Raw genomic sequence first — 21,951 nt, forward strand, 5'->3', positions numbered from 1 at the left:
TCAGATGAACACAGATAAACGTTATGGATTATTGCACTTTTATTGCACTTTTATTGAAGGAGATGAAGACCATAGTCATGGTTCCCCATGTTATCCTCCCAATAACTAAGTCATGTAAGGCTACAGTGTAACAGACTGACTGATTTCACTCAACTTTATGATACAAAAGGGATTTGACCACAACTCTCCCCATTCTTACTCAAATCAGTACTCTAGACTTGTTCCCAAAATTAAGATTTTAATACAGCACCCGAAGTACACATGGTGTTTTACAACCTTTAATATTTGAAAAAGGAATAAGACAGGCCCCTTCCCCAAGAGTCTTACAAAATAATATTCACACACAATGGGATGCAGCCAAGGGAAGACGCTGAGGAAGAGGAGTTATCATGTGGCTGTGTTTGGATGCTGTGACACAGTTTCCTAATGTAACAGGATTAACTTTTGCTTATATATTCCTACTGTTATGATGGTCAGTTCATAGTCTGACGAAGAGTGCTTGCACTCGAAAGCTCACACCTTGAATAAATCTTTGTTGGTCTTAAAGGTGCTACAACTCTGATTTTGCTGAGCTGAATGTGAGCTTTGTACTCACTTTTGAAGAGACATACATGAGACTGGGCTACAAGGCCAGGGGTTGGTTGCTTATATTGCTGAAATTCCACAAATATTTAAAGCTAATCTTTGTCTTCCTATGATGCCAGTCCGTTAAAAAAAATTAGAAGAAAACAGCTGGTTTTCAGGGGGAATTGGGAAGTCACAGAGATTTTTAAAAAATCAGTCTCAGTAGGACTTATAAACCGAATATGCATAAATAATTACCATACCATCCAATCTATTATATTACTTGTTTTCAGTCTGTGGCCATTTAATTTCTTTATGTTTAGACTCATTCTAGAAACTTGCCATTTCTTTGTTTGGTATTTACAGTGACCAACAGCTCAGAACCTAGCTCTATGCTCATATTGGAACTGCAGCAACAAAAAGCATTTTTAAAAAGCAGCTTAACTTGAAAACAGGCCAGCTATACTATGGTGGCTACAGAACAAATTCTATTTTAAAATGTTTTTTTTAGAATTTTATAGTTTTAAATGTGCACAATTGTTGAAACTGCCCCAAGCCCATCATTGGGGAGAGGTGGTCTATAAAGTATAAATAATTCAAATAAAAAAACTTCATCATGGCCCTGGAACATGAAGAGGGCCACTTTGTGCCCAGCGTTTCCCAACATCCAAAAATTAAAAAGACCCCCCCCAAAAAAAGAGAAAACAAAGAACAATCTTAAAATCATTAATTTTTGCCTCTCCAGCCACCCAGATGATAAAACTATTCACTAGACCAGGGGTAGTCAAACTGCGGCCCTCCAGATGTCCATGGACTACAATTCCCAGAAGCCCCTGCCAGCATTCGCTGGCAGGGACTTCTGGGAATTGTAGTCCATGGACATCTGGAGAGCCAGTTTGACTACCCCTGCACTAGACACTGAACTCAATAATAACCATACACATCTTCATACTACAATTACGCTTACTTAAAAGGTTCCTCAAAAGAAAAAAAATGCAGGTTAATGAACTCAGAAAAAGATGGGGGGGGGGAGAGCGCATGTTTATGCAAATGAAGACGCAGCTGTCAAGTGACGACACAAAGCAGACCGCGCCACCACTGGAATGGCGACAAGGCCGTTGCCGCGGCAACCGCTCCCAAAGGCGCCGGCGCCGCCTTGGCCCGGGAGGGCCGGAAACTCTCCTCAAGAACCCGAAACTGCCTCGTAAACGTTTAAGGCAGCGTATTATGGTAATAGTTAGAAACCTCCCTGCCCAATCAGCACAGTCCCGCCTCGATGACGTCACGACCCAAGGTCCTTGCCGCCTCGCCTCCCCTCGGCTCGATCCCGCCTCGCCGCATAGCTGGCCGCGCCGCCTCATTGGCCGGCGCAGTAGGTTCCGCCCCCTATTCCTGTCCCTCATGATCGGCCTGGGCCGTGGGAGAGCGCGGTGCCCGTGGGTGGCAACGGAGGCGACAACAACCACAACCATCCCGGTAGCCGCGACGGCGCGCCTGTGAGCCGAGGGGGCCCGCGACCGCCATGGGGGCCGTGCTGGGGGTCTGTTCTCTGGCCAGCTGGGTGAGTGAGTGAGCCGCGCCTTCCGGGTGGGGGCACGACGTTTCCGGGGAAGTGGGTGGCTGGGTGGGGGGGTGTCTCGTGAGGATCCCGTGGTCCACTTCCGGGGGGGATATTCCTTTCTTGGGGAATTGGCTTTTCCACCGCGCGTGGAGCCTCCATGTTATCTAAATAAATCTAAATAAATAATGTTCAGGGGCAGGCTACCTCCTGATATCGGGAAGGAACTCCTTGAGAGGGTCGAGTGTTTATATGCTTTGCTGGGGGGGGGGAGGCCTCTAGGACCTGTTTGTGGCTTTTCATTTTGCTTAAAAACAACTTTCTGTACCGCCTCTCCCGGTGTTTACCGGCTTGGGGCGATTTACATCGTTGAGAACAAGATAATAACTTAAGTACCTGAAGCATCTAAAAACAATGCTACATCAAAGCCGCGTCAGCTGAAAATCTTGGTTGCGGTACCAGCAAAGGCCGGCAGGTGCTCATGGGAATTGTAGTCCATGAACATCTGGAGGGCCACAGGTAGACTACCCCTGATTTACATCACCTGCAGCCTGATCTCTAACTGGAGATAGAGGGGATTGAAGCGGCCGCAAAGCATCACTGTTTTTGGGATGGATGTCTGTAATAGAATACATTTCCTTTGCTTTTCTCTTTCTTTTAAAAGGTATTGGACTGCCTGTGACTTCACTTCCTCTTTTGCCCTTTTTTGTTCCATTTATGTTGGGAGGCATTTCCTCTAGACTGATTCTCTCTGCTTTCTCGCTTAATGGTTAGTTCCATTCCAGGAATGATGTTGATCCCTATCCAGGAAGTGACAGCTGAGTCATAGCTAGCTCACCAGCACATTGGATGATTAGGGTTATAATCTTGACAGTTCATGATCTGTAGAGCTAGTCCTACAGATCTCAGTCTTGCCGGTCTTCTGTTGTGCCCCTTTCTCTAATTCTGTTAGGTTATTTGAATAGATTTACTTTATATCAAGTTGGTAAAGATGATAAAGAAGAGTAAATTTTTCTGCATTTAAAAGTGAGCCCCCATCATTAGTGGGAACAAAGAATGCTTTCATATTTCTCCTGTTTGGGCATTCACTTCAGGTTTTATGAGTGTACCCTCTTGAGGGCTTTTGGGTGGCGCTAAGGATCTTACTCAATGTTTCCAAACTGAAGTACGCCTTTTATTATTGAAAGAGAAAAGCTCATTCACATTTAGCAAACATCCTCTGAACCACCAGCAAAATTATGTGGTAGTTTAGAAAGCAGGTCCCTTGGCAGCAGCTGTAGGAAGATACTTGCCCAATGTCATCACTCTGCTATTTTTCTTAAATTATTGTCTCAGAGTCATTTACAAATGTCTGTTCCACTTGCTTTGTTTCTTTAAAGCTGATGCTGTCCTTCTTCTTCAGTTATTTGAAGATAGTCACTATCTTGGGTGTGCACACAGAAGGTCTTGTGCTCCCTTGGATCCCTGCATGTGTACCTGGAGTGTGTTTTTACTGCAGCTGAGGTCGATAAGCATGGAATCTGAGTTTTGAAAGCTTGTGCGAATGAGTAATACAGTGAAGGCTTGAGCACCTTCCAGACGCTACTCTGGGTAATGGGACTCCTAATAGACCAGGGGTAGTCAACCTGTGGTCCTCCAGATTTGCATGGACTACAATTCCCATGAGCCCTTGCCAGAGTTTGCTGGCAAGGGCTCATGGGAATTGTAGTCCATGCACATCTGGAGGACTACAGGTTGACTACACCTGTAATAGACCATGAGAAATGAGTGTAGTTAAAGGCTCCTGTAATCCCCATGGTACTCCAGCACAATGTTGTGTGTCTGAGTGGTTCCCCGCTTTAGAACAGCCCTGAACTGTGAGTGGACACATATTTGGAATGTGTGGGAACATCAGGGTTTTGATGTTAGGGAATGGTATTGTAGTCTCAATTTAAATTGCTGTTTTGGCCTAGAAAATTTATCCAAAGTGCTATACAGTTTTCAGGGGAATTTGTTTCCATTTCTAACCATGTATTTGTTTTTGTTCCTAAAAGGAATAGCTACAGTATCAGTCACACTGGGCAATTTCAAAGTTATAATCTCCCCCCAACCCCCAACTCTTGGCCTGTGGGGGGAGAGCTCAATTTTGATCCCAGTGCTTTTTAGTATTTTTATCAACAATCTAGGTGAGGTTGTGAAGAGACTACTTATTAAATGTGCAGATGATATCCAATTAGGTGGGATGGTGAACACTCTGGAAGACAGATAAAATGCAGTCAGAGACATAAATTGGAAAAATGGGTAGGTGTGAGCAAGATGCAGTTTAATACAGACAAATTGAAGTTTTGTATCTGGGTAGTAAAAATGTTATGCATACATACTGGCTGGGGAATAATCATCTGGGTAATAATGTGTGATTCCCTAACCCTCACACCAAAAATCTCTAGAATCCAGCCTGGTCTGGAGGAAATTCACCTATCATCCCACAGTGGCAACCAGAATTCCCTGGGTATGCAAGGAAGGGCCACAAGAGACAAACACTGGCAGATCCCTTCCTGCACACCCACTCACCATCTGCCTAAGTTCATAAAATCTGCATTTCTGTCAGATGACATCTAACCTTTGTTTAAAAACTTACAAAGGAGAACCCACCACCTCCCAAGGAAGCTTATTCCACTGAAGAACCGTTCTAACTGTCAGGAACTTCTTCTGGATGTTTAGCCAAAAATTATTTTGAATTAATTTCAACCCATTGGTTCTGGTCTGGGGCAACAGAAAACAACACTGCTCAATCTATATGACAGCCCTTCTAATATCAACAGATGCATGCTGGCTGGGAAATGAGATGTGAAAGTGGCACCTTGACTGTGAGTGAAAGAAGGATCATTAAGATCACCTTTTGGAAAGACCATCTTGTGTAACTTTTCTATTTGTGGTCCGTTCTGTCACCTGGGGTTCAGTCCACTTATTCTTTGACACCTGCAAATAATCCCTAAAGTCTGTCTATATTGCCTTTGTCATGTAATTTCCATGCTTTACTCCACCCCACAAAGTAAATAACTAAACCAGAAGCATGGGCTGTTAGTTAGCTGCTGGGTGCGTGAGTGAGTTCTTTGAGATAAAAGTTAGCTGCTTACAGTGTTTGAAATGTTTATAGTGAAAGCACTGAAAGTAGAAATCAAAGGACACACGGGGCTGGATCAGTGGGTGCCAGCCTGTGACTGCCCAGGATCAAGCAATAATAAACATTCAAACAGTTGCAGTGCCTGATAACAAAGCAGTTTAGCCCTCAGATTTTTTTTTACAAAGAAAGCAGCCTTTCATAAGGGTCATAAATTCAGTTTTAAGAGATTAGTTGCATAAAGTTCAGATTTCATTTTAAATATTACATTAAGTGTATCCCATGAATGTAGTTGAAACATGAAATATTGGCTAGGCACCCTGTTTGCAGTAAAAAAAACAAATCTAAACCCAAAGTTATCTTTATCCATATGCATGAGAGGCTTAGTTGGTCATGGTGACTTTCTGCTGCAAAACTGAAAGCATTTGCAAAGGACTATGATAGATTAGGCCTCCTAACCCCTTGTTGATAATTTATTTTTCTTGTTGGTATGTAAAAACCTTGCCAACTGGAATTCATGCATCTCAAAAAATGGGCTCAAACATACAAACATTTGCATTATGATACCTTTGCTAGGCATTAAGATTCACTGCTGATTGTAGTCGTGAAGATTCTGCAGGAGGGGGGAAAACATACACTGCTTCAAGGCTCAGACTGCATAGCAATAACACAAGTCACCCTAGCAGCCCTCACACCACCCACCAATCTGGTTGCAGTGCTGAGTGATGGACCTGTGAGTGGCAGACATAGATGCAGCCCACAATAGCTGGCTGATGTAGCCATTGCCCTTCAGCACTGCTCCACAGTTTCACAGATAACCAATGAACAGGGAGGAAAGGCCTAGTGACTGCAGACCAAACAGAGGCATGTGACCTGAGCCTCCATCCTCCCCCATATCCCACAGGGGAAGGGTGCCATGTGGCATATACAGGATGCAGGTTTGTTCCCATTGCAAGGAACTGACTACCAATAGGCAACCAACTCTGCTCCAAGCCATATTTCATTCTCCTCTTAATAGGGGGAAAAAGGATCCAAGGTCATGTTCAAACCCACACCTCCCATACCCAAGATTGGCACCTTAACCACTGGGCCAAGAAGGCAGATGCGAAGGAGCACGCCATCAGGCACTAGGCCTCCTGCAGCCTTTTAGTCACTACTAGCCTTATGGGGCTGGGCAGAGAATGCTTTGAAGACAGGCATGACTCAATGGAAAGCCATGGCCAGGGTCCTGGTTTGGTCCCAATATTGGGAGAGACTAGAGACAAGCAAAAATTTTGGAGCGGACATTTCTCCCCTGCTAACTGTCAAAGGTGTAACAGGATGGCTCAGTCAATGGGTTTCCCCAAACAGCAATCATTTTGGCTGAGACACCTTTCACGATCCCTCCATGCAGTGCCCTTATGCCCTGTCCACCTTGAGCAATCAATGTTAATCGGTGTGAGCTTCCTTGAGTTAGAGCTTATTCCTCTGATTAGCAAAAGGAAGATCCTTCTGGGAAGCCATATGGAGGAATCAAAGAAGGGAAGAAGATGAGTTAATGTAATGGGGGTTTGGTGTGAAGGGGGTGGGGAACAGACAGCAAGGCTCATCTACTTGGTGATGAATAGACAGGGGAAGAGTTGTTTTCATATTTTGTTCAGCAGCAGAGGGGAAATAGTAATGAGGTATCCATAGGACCCCTGTACCTCTGCCGGCTGTTCCAGGAAGCCATGGGGAGATAAGGTGCATCCTGTGAGCAGGGTGAACTTGCTGGTTGGATGACTGCCTGAGTTTGGATGTTGAACTGGGACCACTGAGATGGCAAACAAGAGGCAGGATCCAGACTATCCATTACAGTCACCCTTATAGGGTACAAGAAATGCCATCATCCAGGACTCCATGATGTTGAATTACTGCCTGCACAGATGCCTATCAGACATGCTTGAAATGATGACCAACAGCACAGCAGTCCTGATGACTGCAGCCATGCCAGTGGGGTGCCAGCAGGGTGTAAGGCTCCCCTCTTCATTGGCAGGGGGCTCCATTTGTCAAGATCTCCCCCCTCCTCCCCAGGGCCACATGTCATAGTTATCCAAGCAATCGTTTCTCACCTGCTGTGTGGCTTGCATCATCTGCATCTGTAGTAGCTTGGAGAAGGGGAGAGCAAGGTGTGATATGATAATTGTGTTTAACTATATAAAAGGTAGAAGTAGAAGAAGAGTTGGTTCTTATATGCCGCTTTTCTCTACCCAAGTGAGGCTCAAAGTGGCTTATAGTCGCCTTCCCTTTCCTCTCCCCACAACAGACACCCTCTGAGGTGGGTGAGGCTGAGAGAGCCCTGATATCACTGCTCGGTCAGAACAGCTTTATCAGTGCCCAAGGTCACCCAGCTGGCTGCATGTGGGGGAGTGCAAATTCGCATCCAGCATGCCAGATTAGAAGTCCGCGCTCCTAACCACTACACCAAACTGGCAGACATGTTGAACTTTACTGCAGCTTTAGAGACGAGGACTAGGAGCGGTGGATTCAAATTACAGGACAAGAGGTTCTACTTAAAGATTGGGAAGCATTTTCTGAGGGTGAGAGCTGTTCACAGATGAAAAGTGTTGCCTCTGAGGGTGGTGGAGTCTCTTTAATTGGATGTTTTTAGGCGATTGCATGAGCACCTGTCAGGAGCGTGTGATCTTTAAGTCCCCAGGAATGTGGAGTGCCCTTTGTGGTCTCTTCCATCTGCTTCTGCATAGGCTGTGAACCTGCAGGGCAGCAGGTGCCACAGGGCTTGGCCAGCAGTTCCACAGAGCACAGTGGGGCAGCTACCCGTTCCCCTACTGAACTTTAATTGTGCTCTGCCCTCCACTTGGAGGAGAGAGAGCACCATGGTGAGGGGCTGTGCCTGTAGCCCAGTACAGTGCTGCTAGCATCTGGGTCCCCCTGCGTCATCGCTGGCATTCCTTGGTACACTTTTTGGAGAGTTTTCCCCATCACATGATATGGGTCTCCAGCCGCCCCATAGGTGCACACCACTAGCCTTAGCTGTAGGAGTTTGCACTGTCAAGGTGGCACTGCAGGAGTGCCTGTGTGGGGATGCAGATCCCTGGGCTGGGCCTGCTGGATTCCCACCTTTGCTCATCCATCAATCATCTGTGTGCAGTTACTCCTTTGGTGTGCATCTCCAGAGACAGGGATAGGGTCCTGAAGGGAGACATTTTAGTTACGCAGCAAGCAGATTTGCTCTCCCTTTTGTGCGTAAATGCCAAGTGTGCCTTTTGTGGTATTATGTGCCCTTGTTGTCTCTGAGGTCTCCAGTGAGTTTCACCCTGGCGATGGGAAATGTGCCACCCACCCTGTCAACTGAGCTATGGGGCTTTCTGACTAAGGTTTATGAGGTGTAGGTGAGGGCTGTGATGGATATAGGGGAGAGATATATCCAACGTTGTAGGTATCCTAAGCTATTTTGGGGCTTGTAGTTAGTATTCTGGCTACCGGGGGGGGGGGGGGAGCATTTGCCTCCTTTGCTGCCTTCATGCCAGATTGTCAGTTTTACTGGTGTAATTTAGGGCCGTTCTGGGAAGTGTTTCCAGGGTTTGGATTCGCTGCAGGCAAGAATAGCATTTCAGGGACTGTTTGGGGTGGCAGTAAGAAAAGGGAAGTAAGAAAGTTCCACTTTGTAGGTGATTCTGTATATTAAAGCCATACACTGCTGTTTCATGCCCCATATGTTTTCTAATACATCCCTCTTGATGGGATAAATTTAGCTTTTCCCAGGGCCCTTTCTGCAACAACATGCTTGTTCATACTAAATATTCAACTGATAGCATTGTTATCCTCTGCATGAATTTTCAAAAATAAACCTGTATAGTAATTTATTTACAATTTTTAATAAAGCATTTCAATTGTGTTGGCACTAATATTTTATACAAGTCATGCAAATCAGGCTGCTGATCTAATTACATACAGTGAGACCCACCTAAAACTCACAATTGTTAAACATACGTTTTTTTTATACAAAAGAACTTGTGTTTGATCATAATGAATCAGTGGTAGGTTCCAGCCAAGGCTGCCTTCAAATTACTCATAAAAAGAGTTATAAATACACTTTTGGAAGGGAAGGTAAATCCCATGTCTTCCCCCCTCCCCCAAGACAGATTTCAGATAATGTGAAAAAATGCTTATAGCCACACTGTAATAACTGTAAAGCCAGCTTGTGTAGTGAAGAATGGTGGACTGTAATCCAGAGAACCAGGTTTGATTTCCCACTCTGATGGGTGACCTTGGGCCAGTCACAGTTCTCTCAGAACTCATTTGGACCCACCTACCCACAAGGGGCCTGTCATGGGAAGAGGAATGAAATAAAGTGCAAGCCACTTTGAGACGCCTTAAAGCAGAGAAAACTGGTGAAGAAAAAACAGCTCTTCTAAAGGAAAATCCCCTGTTTGAATAGCTTTCGATTGTAATGTAATTGTAGGCCATATGAGCGTGTGTTTGTTAAAGCAACTTGGGTAATCTAAGTTAGTAGACCTTTAACTTAGATGTTGTACAGCTAGGAACAAACAAATCATATAATCCTTTGTGAAAAGAATTTAGGGTGGTTAGTAAGGTACTGGATGACCTTGGGCTCTTAGTAGTCTCTCGGCCTAATGGTGGCTGAAGATTCTAAGGGGAGGGCAGAACGATGTTGTAAGATGCTTTGGACTCCATTGGGGAGGAAAGCAGGGTATAAATATCCCGGTAAGTAAAGTGAAAATGTTCTGCATGTTTGTGAGTCTTCTGCACCTGTGAAGCCAGCAGCTTCTTAAATGAGCTGAAATTTCTTCCCAAAGAAGCAGTGGATGCATGGGGATTCCTTATTTAACACGTCCTCTGTATGCAAATGCTACCACTTACGATGAAATCTCCTTACTCACTTCTCCTTGTTTACAGATTCCATGTTTGTGCAGTGGTGCATCATGTCTGCTGTGTAGCTGTTGTCCGAACAGCAAGAATTCTACCGTGACACGTCTTATATATGCCTTTCTGCTTCTCCTGAGCACTGTTGTTGCTTGCATCATGCTGGCACCAGGCATGGAAGAGCAGCTGAAAAAGGTAATGATCAGTTGTGTAGTTCTCATTCACTTACAGATGTTCTTATTTATTTTTCTTTTTTTCCCCATTGATTTGAATTGTATGCCCCTTCAGAACCACGAGGTTCTCACTTTGTGCTTAATGTATGGCATGCAATAAAGGCAAAAGAAGGGAGGTGGTATTTTGTTACCCCTGTAGCTGGTAAGAGACAAAAGACAAGCCCCCTCTTGGTTTGGCTCTGGGTTTGATTCCCCATTCCTCTTTATGCAGCCAGCTGGGTTACCTTGGGCCAGTCACAGCTCTCTCAGGGCTCTCTCAACTCCATCTGGCATAGGGTATAACAGCAAGTATGGGTATATATTTTTTTCTTATATAGAATTAAGATAAGATGTATTTGTTTAAATTCCACAAATATGCTAAACAGTACAATTTTATGTGCTGCCTATTATAAATAGTATCTCTAATTCTGTTTAATCAGTAAAATAAGTTTCAGTTTTATAGGAAAGTATGGACTCCAGATTTCATTCCCCTCAAACGTCCATTCCCCACCAAGAAAACCTCAAGGGAAACCCCCCCCACCCCCCCAGCATCTAAATTTACATATATTCTCTAAATATTAAAGACAACTAACAGCCTAATTTCAACATAAGAGTAAGAGGGCTGGGGAGAAATGTTCCTGAACAAACCAGCATGCGAGGAGGGGAAGAAGAGTTGGTTATTATATGCCATTTTTCTCTACCCGAAGGTGTCTAAAAGTGGTTTACATTCACCTTCCCTTTCCCCACAACAGACACCCTGTGGGGTGGGTGAGGCTGAGAGAGCCCTGATATTCCCGCTTGGTCAGAACAGCTTTATCAGTGTTGTGGCGTGCCCAAGGTCAGCCAGCTGGCTGTATGTGGGGGAGCGGGGAATCAAACCCAGCTCCCCAGATTAGAAGTCCACATTCGTAACCATTACACCAAGCTGGCACCAGAGTCCCATGTTATTCTGTGTTAAACTAAGTATCTGTTCTGTGCTTCAATCACACACCATGTTGGTTGAAATATGAATATATATATAACAGGACTATTCTATTCCGTCCTATACTCAACCCATAGGTGTAGGCATAACTTTCGAAATGTGCTAAGTGATTTTAGAAAGTTATCATCATCTTATTTATCCTGGAGCAGTTCTGTAGAGGAAATGGGCTGTGGACGGGAGCTTTTGTGCCTGGGACAGTGGAATTTGCAGAGATCTGTCTTTTATGTAATTCACCTCTTGACAAAGTCCTGTCGGTTATTGGTGTGTTCTTTCAGGTGCCTGGATTTTGCGATGACACTCAAGTGCTGAACATTAAGGGCCATTTTCACTGTGAGGCTTTGGTTGGATACCGGGCAGTCTACCGCGTCAGTTTTGCCATGGCAGTATTTTTCTTCCTCTTCTCCCTGATTATGATACAAGTGAAAACGAGTAAGGATCCGAGAGCTGCTCTGCATAATGGGTATGTTGGAATTCAGGATTGGCCTCCTAGTCTCCCCTTTGCTTCAAATGCCCAAAACATGAACTGTGTCTAGGCATAGAAAATGGGTGGCATAGGCCTAAGAATGGATTGACCATTCGCTTTTTAAAAACAAAGATTCTATCCTTGAAGAAGAAGAAGAGGAAGAAGAGTTGGTTCATATATGCTGATTTTTCTCTACCCGAAGGAGGCTCAAAGCGGCTTACAGTCGCCTTCCCTTTCCTCTCCCCACAACAGACACCCTGTGAGGTGGGTGAGGCTGAGAGAGCCCTGATATCACTGCTCAGTTAGAACAGCTTTATCAGTCCTTTGGGGAGAGGAAAGGGAAGGCAAGGCGACTGTAAACCACTTTGAGACTCCTTCGGGTAGAGAAAAGCGGCATATAAGAACCAACTCTTCTTCTTGACCCTCCCCCCCCCCCCCCATGGAGAGAACTGTTTAGTTTTCTGTGTGAGGAGATAGTGGGGAGAAGCAATGTGTGCCCTTTAGCCCAGCAGCAACCTGGGTTTATGCTTTCTGTTTGATTGAGGTTATCTGGAGGAAAAAAAATGCCCTGCCCTTTAGAGCTGGACTTGTGTTGTTATTTGCATCTATGTCATGAGTAACTTCAGTTACCCATTTATTCCACAAGTAACAAAACACGTTTCTCAAGGACTGGCAGTGCTAGCGGCTGTATGTGATGCTTGTGTGTGGCCAGCTGCATGAGCCCATATTGGAGTTCTTGCCATTGTTTTCTATGTTCTAAAGCAGGGGTAGTCAAACTGCGGCCCTCCAGATGTCCATGGACTACAATTCCCAGAAGCCCCTGCCAGCATTTGCTGGCAGGGGCTTCTGGGAATTGTAGTCCATGGACATCTGGAGGGCCGCAGTTTGACTACCCCTGTTCTAAAGTATATAAAAGTGTTTCTTACTGCCGTCCTTTTTCTCATTAACACTATGATTATTTTGTTGAAATCACTTGTTGATCCCTACCTGTGACTTGAAATCTGTTAACTCTAAATAACAGCTGTCTAGTATATTTTGTTCCAAGGTTATTTATGTACAATTGTGTGTATATGTTTTTATAATGCTTTACTGAATGGTTTAAGATCATCTCATGCAAAGTCACTTCCACCCAAACACTTTCAGGAAGTAGAGTTGGTTTTTATACTCTGCTTTTCACTACCCAGGGGAGTCTCAAAGCAGCTTACAATCCCCTTCCCTTTCCTCTCCCCACAACAGACACCCTGCGAGGTGGGTGAGGCTGAGAGAGCCCTGATATCACTGCTCGGTCAGAACAGTTTGATCAGTGCTGTGGCGAGCCCAAGGTCACCCAGCTGGCTGCATGTGGGGGAGGAGTGGGGAATCAAACGTGGTTTGCCAGATTAGAAGCTGCTGCTTCTAACCATTACACCACACTGGCTCTCATAAACCTCCTTAAGAAATATGTGTTCTAAGATGTACCCTATTAGTATTGCATTGAGGTGACGTAAATTGGGGATGTGGTGGCTTCTGGAGACCAAACAAGTGGACCGGTACTGAGAGTTGTCCTCTCTGAGCCTGAAGGTCACTCAGACCTGGATCAGGAGGAGACTCTCTGCTGGCAAACAGGATCAGGAGCAAACATGTATGCATGTGTGCTGAGAATTTTTATTAATTAAATATTTTGTGGGCATAAAATAGTTTTCTGCAGGGAGAAAAATAAATCTACTCTTTTTAAATAGGTTTTGGTTCTTCAAGATAGCTGCAGTTGTTGGCATCATGGTTGGCGCATTCTACATTCCAGAGGGATCTTTCACAAGAGGTATGGACATGTGGCTAAAGGAATAAACATTTAAAAAAATAACTATATTTGGGGCATTTTAGGGCCTCTTGTGGCGCAGAGTGGTAAGGCAGCAGACATGCAGTCTGAAAGCTCTGACCAGGAGGCTGGGAGTTCGATCCCAGCAGCCGACTCAAGGTTGACTCAGCCTTCCATTCAATTTATTCAAGGCATGAGCTTTCAAGTGCAAGCACTCTTCCTTAGACTAAGACTCCCTTTCCACCGCTTTTCAGAGGCACAGTGGTGGAAAAGGAGTTCATAGTCTGAGGAAGAGTGCTTGCACTCGAAAGCTCACGCCTTGAATAAATCTTTGTTGGTCTTAAAGGTGCTACTGGACTTTGACTTTATTGTGCGACCTTACATGGTAATTGTGAGGATAAAATGGTGGCGAGGAGAACAGTGTAAGTTGCTTTGGGGTCTCATTAGGTGAAAGTCCTGCCTTGCTGTTCTGTCGCATAGGCTTCTTCTGGACATCAGTCCAGCTCAAGGTCTTTGAAAAGCACTATGAGCTCGAATAGAAATCTTTTGTGGGCTACAACTGAAAGCATGGCATTTGGAATGTCTCTCTCAATTTGCCTTGTATATCTTTGTAGCAGCAATGAAAGATTTTTGCCGTGGATGTTCAAAAACCTTCTAGCAGAAGGTGTACATTCATCTAGACATTTCTATGTGTAATCCAGTCCGCCATAAACCCATGCGACAAAGGTGGACTATAAATAAATAAATCACTTTCCTTTTCTCTCTCATGGAGACCTAAAGCAGATTCTCTTGTTTATCCTTACTGTAGTAACAACTCGATGTGAGAGTTTAGCCTGAGTATTGTGCTAAAGTCATGTGGCAGAGGAGGGATTTGGGTTTGCTGGATCCTAGTCCAGCATGCCGCTCACAGTGTGGTGCCCTTGCAGGAGTAGATGCCAGGAGAAATGGCTGCCGTTGAAGGGAAGGGTGTCACACTCCAAATGTGTCACACTCCAAAGGTTCAGGTGCATGAAGGGGTCTGATTTAGAATCAGCATCCCTGTTGTTTCTTCTGTCTTTGAGGGTGCTTTTCAGAGTCCAGTTCTGAGTTGCTCGTTGAGGTTTTAACGTCCGAGAATCTGAAGCAGGGTTTCCCTGTTCTTGGCACCCAAACAGATTTTAAATTCTCACCTGGTCTTTGTGCCTCTCTTATTTTCCCCCAGAGTTAGTTCAGAAGGTGTCTTCACAGGAGCTCTTGCCTTTCTTCCCACCCAAATGGCAAAAGCAGATGAAAAGAAAACTGGCTGCTCTTGCTCCATATCTCCCTGTGTTTGTAGGAGTTAGAAGGGAGAGCTGCGGGCCCTGCGGGACCTTCCATCGTTCCGCAGGGCCTGCAAGACGGAGCTCTTCCGCCAGGTTTACGGTTGAGACCAGGCTTAACATCTATGCCCCCCCGGGACCTGAGGATTGGGATTAGAGACGGGTACCACCAGTATCCCCTCTCCACTTGCTAGGTGGGGAATGGGTAGTTGATTAGCCGCTCTTGCCAGGTAGTCATTAACTATTGATATGTTAATTGGTTTTTTAATGTATTTTATGGGGTTTTATACTGTTGTAACCCGCCACGAGCCGCAAGGGAGAGGCGGGTAATAAATTCAATAATAATAATAAAGGGGATTTTTTTCAATGGTTGGAGGAAAATTTAGATGGATGCATGAAACAGCTGCATGCCAAGGGAAGAGAGGGTGGCTTTCAGGGCTGTCAGGTGTCAAGTAATTGACCAAGAACTGTTCATCTTTTTCAGCTTGGTTCGCCATTGGCACTGCTGGTGCCTTCTGCTTCATTCTCATCCAGCTAATACTGCTTGTCGATTTTGCTCATTCCTGGAATGAATCCTGGGTTGAAAAAATGGAGGACGGAAATGCTAGATGCTGGTATGCTGGTAAGTAACATATAGCCAGAAGTTAACTTTGTTGTTGTTGTTAGGTGCGAAGTCGTGACCAGCATTTTGGGATGTGAGAGAAAAGAGCCCACACAAAAGCGGGGGTGGGAGGAGGGATCCAAAGCACACGCATAGCGCTGGGTTGTAGGGCAAAATGTACTGTCAGGTGGGGGGTGACATGTTTGCCAGAAAACAGCCATTTAACCAGAGGGAGACAGAAAGGAATGAAAGGTTTGGTGTCTCCATAAATACCAGATGGGAAGGGCAGTGGGTGTGGTTAATAGATTTAAGCATTGATTTATTGCTGCTTAATGGAGGGGAAATGGGTGAGGGGAAATGAGGCTGGGGCGATGAGATTGTGCTGAGTGAATCCAGAGGTCCTGGGTGACCCATTGTGCTAAAGTCATGCATCTTTTCAGGGCGCAGAGGAGGTAGTAACCAGCCAGCCAGCCAATTTGGCTTACATTTTAAAGCTGTTCTCCCAGGCTACTGCCTGGCTGGCATCCATTGTGGTCCAAGCAGTGCCTTGCACTAAGATACTGGGATGATTCATGGAGAGATGTTTCTGCCTCTATAAGTTATAAACTGCTCCTTTGAGAGAGGAGGGGCTTGTGACCACTAACATGCCGTCAGATATTTTCCAATGCTTGAGTATTTAGTACAGTTTGTTTGTCACTAAGCGCCCTCTTTGGTTATGAAGACAGTGTTTTAAGGTGCTTATGTGCCTGAAAAGTACTTGGAAGACTTGCAGCGATGGCCTAAGCACAGTTATACGCACCGAAGTCTGTTGGGGTGAATGGGCTGAGTAGGGTGTAACTCTGCCATTTGAGGACATGCTTTGAAGATATTCGTCATGATTTCACTTGGGGCTTGTTTATTACTGTATCAAGTGAAGCAGCATTGCTCAGTTTTGCATAGAGGAGAGGGGCTAACCTGAAATTAGCCAGATTTCCTAGGAGACGTACTGAAATTTAACCCGTGTGCTTTCTGTCAGTTCACATTTTCATGTTGCCGTTTGGGTGTGCTTTCTCTGCAGCTCTGCTGGTGTGTACAGGCTTAAACTACATCCTGTCTTTCACTGCTGTGGTGCTCTTCTATGTCTTCTACACCAAGTCTGATGGCTGCCTCGAAAACAAGCTTTTTGTCAGCTTCAATATGATCCTGTGCATTGCCGTCTCCATCATCTCAATCCTTCCCAAGGTCCAGGTAGGCTGTATTTGCCATAGGGCTCCCCTTCAGTGCTCTTTTAAAATGTAGATGCTCTCATGTTGTTAACTGTGTTAGATATCGGTGCTTTTAGGACAGCGGTTCCCAAACTTTTTCAGACTGCCACCCCCTTGCCTCCCAGGCCACATCCCCAGATGAACACACGCCTCTTTCCGGTGTTTGGTCTACTGCAAATGAGAGAGCAAGAGAGAGAGAGTGAGAGAGAGTGTGTGTGTGTGTGTGTGTGTCAGGGCTTTGAAATAAAACGGCAAGCAAGTCTGTTGGGCCATAGATATGATTCAGTATGTAGCAGCTGCGTATGTGTTCATGCCATAGTTCACGTGCCACTGGCAAACTACTAGAGAGTGCTTCTGACAAACCTCTGTGTGTTTCAACAGGAGCACCAGCCTCGTTCGGGCCTCCTCCAGTCCTCCATCATTACGCTCTACACGATGTTCCTCACTTGGTCTGCCATGTCCAATGAACCTAGTAAGTGGTCAGGTGTGCTGCTGGTTGTGTCTGCTTCAGTGGAAGGAGCTGCTGAAGAAGGAAGACATGGTTGAAATTTGGGAGGCATCGGGGAATGGGAACAGTGGGAGCTTCAACACAAACACTGAATGATATGTAACAAGGAACTGTAGACATAGATCTGTTACACTTAGTGTTGCCAGTTCTGGAATGGGAAATGGCCAGAGGTTTTGGGTATGGAGCTTGGGGAGGGGAACTTCTATGGCAGGGGTAGTCAAACTGCGGCCCTCCAGATGTCCATGGACTACAATTCCCAGAAGCCCCTGCCAGCAAATGCTGGCAGGGGCTTCTGGGAATTGTAGTCCATGGACATCTGGAGGGCCGCAGTTTGACTACCCCTGTTCTATGGGATACAGTGTTGATAGAGTCCCACCTTCCACAGCAGCCGTTTTCTGTTGGTCAGCAGATCTGTCACTTAAAGATGAGATGACATCCTGGAAGATCTCCAGGCACCACCTAGTGGTTGGCAACCCTAGTTGCACTTTCAATCTACTTGGCCTATGTGGGTTTCCTGTGATCATGTAACTTGTTGGGTGGAATTTGATCTAACCTCAGAAGTACCTCTTCACAGATGGTTTCCAGTAGAAACACACATCTCCAGGGTAGCACCAGTTATAGGCCACCTACATTGACAGTGACCGTTTCCAAGGCCTGCTGTTAAGAATGCTGAGAGTCAGTTTGGGTTTTGTTCTTTAACTCTGGGATTATCTTTCAGATCACAGCTGTAACCCAAGCCTTTTGAACATCATCAGCCAAATAGCCTCCCCAACCACGGGACCAGCAAATGCCACGACTGTTCCGGCCTCTCCAACACCTGCACCAAAACTGTCCGTGCAATGGTGGGATGCACAAAGCATCGTGGGACTTAGTATCTTTGTGCTTTGTCTCTTGTACTCCAGGTGAGGTCTGAGAGGCCAGCTTGCCCGACTGCAAGTCAGCAAAGCCTTTTTGTAGCATTGTGTGTTTGTGGAAGTCTGGCAAGACCATGGAAGCTTTCCTAGCTTCAAAAATGGCATCTCGTATTGAACAAAGACACCATCTTGTCTTCAGTTTCTTAATTTAAGAGAACAGGAGGCTGCTTTCTTACAGTCCGAGATTCATGGAATGTTGGTGAAATATGTTGTAAACAGTGCTCAAAATAGTCTGCAAACTGAGACTTGCATATATTTTAAATCCCCCCTTCCCCAGCACTGTTTCCCAGCTAATTTTACAGGTGCAGCTGTTTCTGGATGGCTAGATAATCTATTATTGATATTCTGCAGCCTTTGTCAGCTTGACAGTTCGTTAAATTTGCAACTAATTTTTTTGCTGGCATGGTTCCCTTCCAGGCAGCTTACCAAGCCAGACTTACTTATCAGCAGTGGAATTGCATCATGTATCAGTCTTTGCTACATATAAGGGGAGGCGGGTAGACCTCAAGGAGCTCTTGAATGCTTCTAAGAAGGGCCTGTGATTAGTTGCAGCTCTGCAATTCACAGGTTGAAAATTTTGCATCTTTCTCCCTTGAATGGTTTGGTAGCATTCGATCTTCTAGCAACAGCCAGGTGAACAAGCTGACCCTCTCTGCAAGTGACACGGTCATCCTGGACGATGCTGCAGGGACCGCTGGTGATGTCGAAGACGGAGAAGTTCGGCGCGTCACAGACAATGAAAAGGATGGTGTCCAGTACAGCTATGCCTTCTTCCACTTCATGCTGTTTCTTGCCTCCTTGTATATCATGATGACTCTTACCAATTGGTATAGGTAGGTATATGGAAGGGGGGAGTGTTAATTTGAAGATCCTTGCATCTTTGCCATTCTTTTGAACATGGGTTTCATCAGCTCAAGGAGTGAAAGTGTCTGTAAAGCAGCACCTGAGATAAGGTTCTTATTCTGTACCTCTAATGGCTTCAAACCGTTTCTCACATTCTCAGTAATCTTTGCAACAGTCCTGCAACAAAAACCTTGTGGGGAGCAAAGATTGAGAGAAGTGAAGGAGTAGCCAGAGTTCACAGCTTGAGCTGATGATTTAAATCAGGGTCTTGGAGCTAGTAATGCAAATTCTGTGGCAAAGCCAGCTTAGGCTGAAACTTGTATGTTTATGGTGATTCTCCGTGTCTCTCTTAGCTGGATTTCCTCCAAACTGTTTTAATATATTTATAACTGGCTAGATCCCTGCCTATTCACAGGCATTACTTTTTTCCTCTTGGGAGGGAGGGAGGGAGGAAATTTTTGTTACTTTGGGCCTTATTCATAGATTACCCATATAGCTGAGCTGTGCCTGATCTCATATACATAAAGACTGATTGCTACTTCTGACAATGTGCTGAATGTTCAAAAGGCTCCAGAGCAAGCCCCGCTCGCCGGGAGCCTTCCGAACATTCAGAGTGCCAGGAGAAGTCCCCCCCCCCCACGGTGGAGGGGTGATGTGAGGGGTGATGCCTTTTGTGATACGGATAGAGGCTGCCCAGCTCCGTAACTGCCTGGGAGCCTTCAAAGGCTGCAATGCAAAGGAGGGATCTGGCCCAAGGACAGAGCCTTCAAAGGAGGCATCCCCCCCTTCGTATTACAGCCAGCTGAAATACAAAGGAGAGGGATCCAGTAGCCTTTGAAGGCTCCTACCCAAGGACAGAGCCTTGAAAAGAGTCCTCCCCTTTGTATTACAACCAGCTGCAAGGCAAAGGAGGGATCCAGCAGCCTTTGAAGGCTCTAGCTCAAGGACAGGAGCCTCCAAAGGAGCAACCCCCCCCCCTTCCCACTCTGCAGGGGCAACACATAGAGCTGGGCAGCCCCTCTCCCAATGGGGAGAGACGCTGCCGGGCTTTCCAAGTGCCCTGCCCCCGCTGTGGCAGAGAGAAATTCCTCTGCACCCTGTGGGGGTGGGACACTTAAAGAGGGCAGTGGGGAGGCCAGGGAGCCAGCCAACCCTTTTCCCAATGGTGCTAGATCCTGCCTGGATCTTTAACCACCCTGCCAGGTGCAGAGAGATGCCTCTCTACACCGCTTCCTTTACATCCTTCCCCCCCAAGCCCCTACCTAGCACTCAGTGCATTCCTGACTGCACCGGGCTTTACTTCTAGTTAAGACTGTTGGCCCTTCCTGTTGGGGGGTTGTGAAGTTCCCCCAGTTTCCTCTGAGACCAGGTAAATTAATGTATTTTGGTGGTTCTTAATAAACAGCTCCTGGGCCTTTTAAACATCAGTGCAAGGAAAAGTCTTTTAGGATATTGTTTCTGCTTGCAGATGTTCTCTTCCTCTTGCAGTTGTATTAGGGCAGTAGAGTATAAATAGTTGTTGGGCCCTCATGGACTGGGATCTCTCCCCATCCCAAAATGCCCCCTGAAATGTTGCTCCAGGAGGGGAGACGACTCCTCCCAAGAACTGGGGAGAGCCAGGATTTGCATACTCACCTTCCATTCTCATACAGTTCAGTCCAGCCAGTAACTTGCCCTATCACTGCTTTTCTGCTTGAGTGGTACAAAAACCAGAGCTAGGAATTTAATTTGTCTAACCTAATTGAAGCTTGCAGTATGGCTTAATTTGACCTCTTCTATTCATTGCACAGCCCTGACGCCGACTTCAAAACTATGACAAGCAAGTGGCCAGCTGTCTGGGTGAAGATCTCCTCAAGCTGGGTCTGCCTTGCCCTTTATGTCTGGACCTTAGTAGCTCCTCTTGTACTTACCAACCGGGACTTCGATTGAAAGGCAGGATGAGAATGCAGCTCCTCTCTGCTGAAAGCCAAATGTTTTGTATCGCTTCTTGGAGTTACAGCTAAAACTCTCGCTCCGGCAACATGCCGTGGGTAGAAAGCTGCCGCCTTGCCTAATGCTTGATGCAAGATCTAAACCAGGGGTAGTCAAACTGTGGCCCTCCAGATGTCCATGGACTACAATTCCCAGGAGCCCCCTGCCAGCGAATGCTGGCAGGGGGCTCCTGGGAATTGTAGTCCATGGACATCTGGAGGGCCGCAGTTTGTCTACCCCTGATCTAAACCATGTCTGTTTTGCTGTATTCAAATTCCAAGTTAGCTAGCTTTACTATTAATTTACTACAGCTGTGCTGTTGAAGTTTTTTGGGGGAAATGCCTGTTGTGTAAACCTGCACACAATGTTTGAAGGTTTAATGGGACAGAAAATAATATATTTTAAAGTACTCTTCATGCTTCAGTGTATGGAAGTGAAATACATGCTGCAAGCTTTACATTCCACTTCAGGAAAACCGGTTAACAGAATAGCTTGCTAGCATAATGTAGTCAGTTAACTTGTTAAAAATAGCAACTATTTAGATTATCAGCGTAAGGAAGAAAGGTATAGAAATCACGTGTTTCCCAGTAAATTTCAACTTGTATTCTAAATAAGCTTTAACCGAGTCACATTAAAATGAAGACTTGCTCCAGGGCTGTTTTCTAATATGAACAATTCTTATAAATTCCAGTGTATTGTTGTCAATCTTGGCACTTAATATTTGCACTATAAACCTGTTTGATTAAAATTAGCAGTTCAGTGTCCTTTTTTCTAGCTTTCTCCCTATGGGTGCTTGAACAGGCTGGAAGTTCTATAGGAAACTTCTGCAGGGGTGGGGTGGTATGAAGAGCCTGGGCATGTTTCACACTGCAGCATTCATTACCTAGGATCAGACCCCTTGCGCTGCAGCCAGCTCTTCGGCAAATCTAGGAGCCCTTCCACAATCTCATTTGCATTGTGTGTGTGTGTGCATATTGCTTCAGGGCTTTTCTGCATGTGTTTTGATTTCTTTAATGCAGGGGTAGTCAAACT

At 45.5% G+C, this 21,951-nt stretch overlaps 1 protein-coding gene across 1 annotated transcript; it reads left to right on the top strand.

Moving 5' to 3' along the window:
* Window positions 1–1,715: 1,715 nt before the first annotated feature.
* Window positions 1,716–21,667, top strand: SERINC3 (serine incorporator 3). The gene is made up of 10 exons (XM_077335497.1): window positions 1,716–2,125; window positions 10,122–10,283; window positions 11,558–11,742; window positions 13,464–13,543; window positions 15,323–15,460; window positions 16,497–16,666; window positions 17,065–17,155; window positions 17,910–18,093; window positions 18,714–18,938; window positions 20,739–21,667. Exons 1-10 carry the CDS (start codon window positions 2,087–2,089, stop codon window positions 20,875–20,877), a joined length of 1,413 nt encoding a protein of 470 aa, XP_077191612.1. The 5' UTR covers window positions 1,716–2,086; the 3' UTR covers window positions 20,878–21,667.
* The last annotated feature ends 284 nt before the right edge of the window (window positions 21,668–21,951 follow it).

This window comes from Paroedura picta, chromosome 4 (assembly GCF_049243985.1).
Source record: "Paroedura picta isolate Pp20150507F chromosome 4, Ppicta_v3.0, whole genome shotgun sequence".
NCBI lineage: Eukaryota > Metazoa > Chordata > Lepidosauria > Squamata > Gekkonidae > Paroedura > Paroedura picta.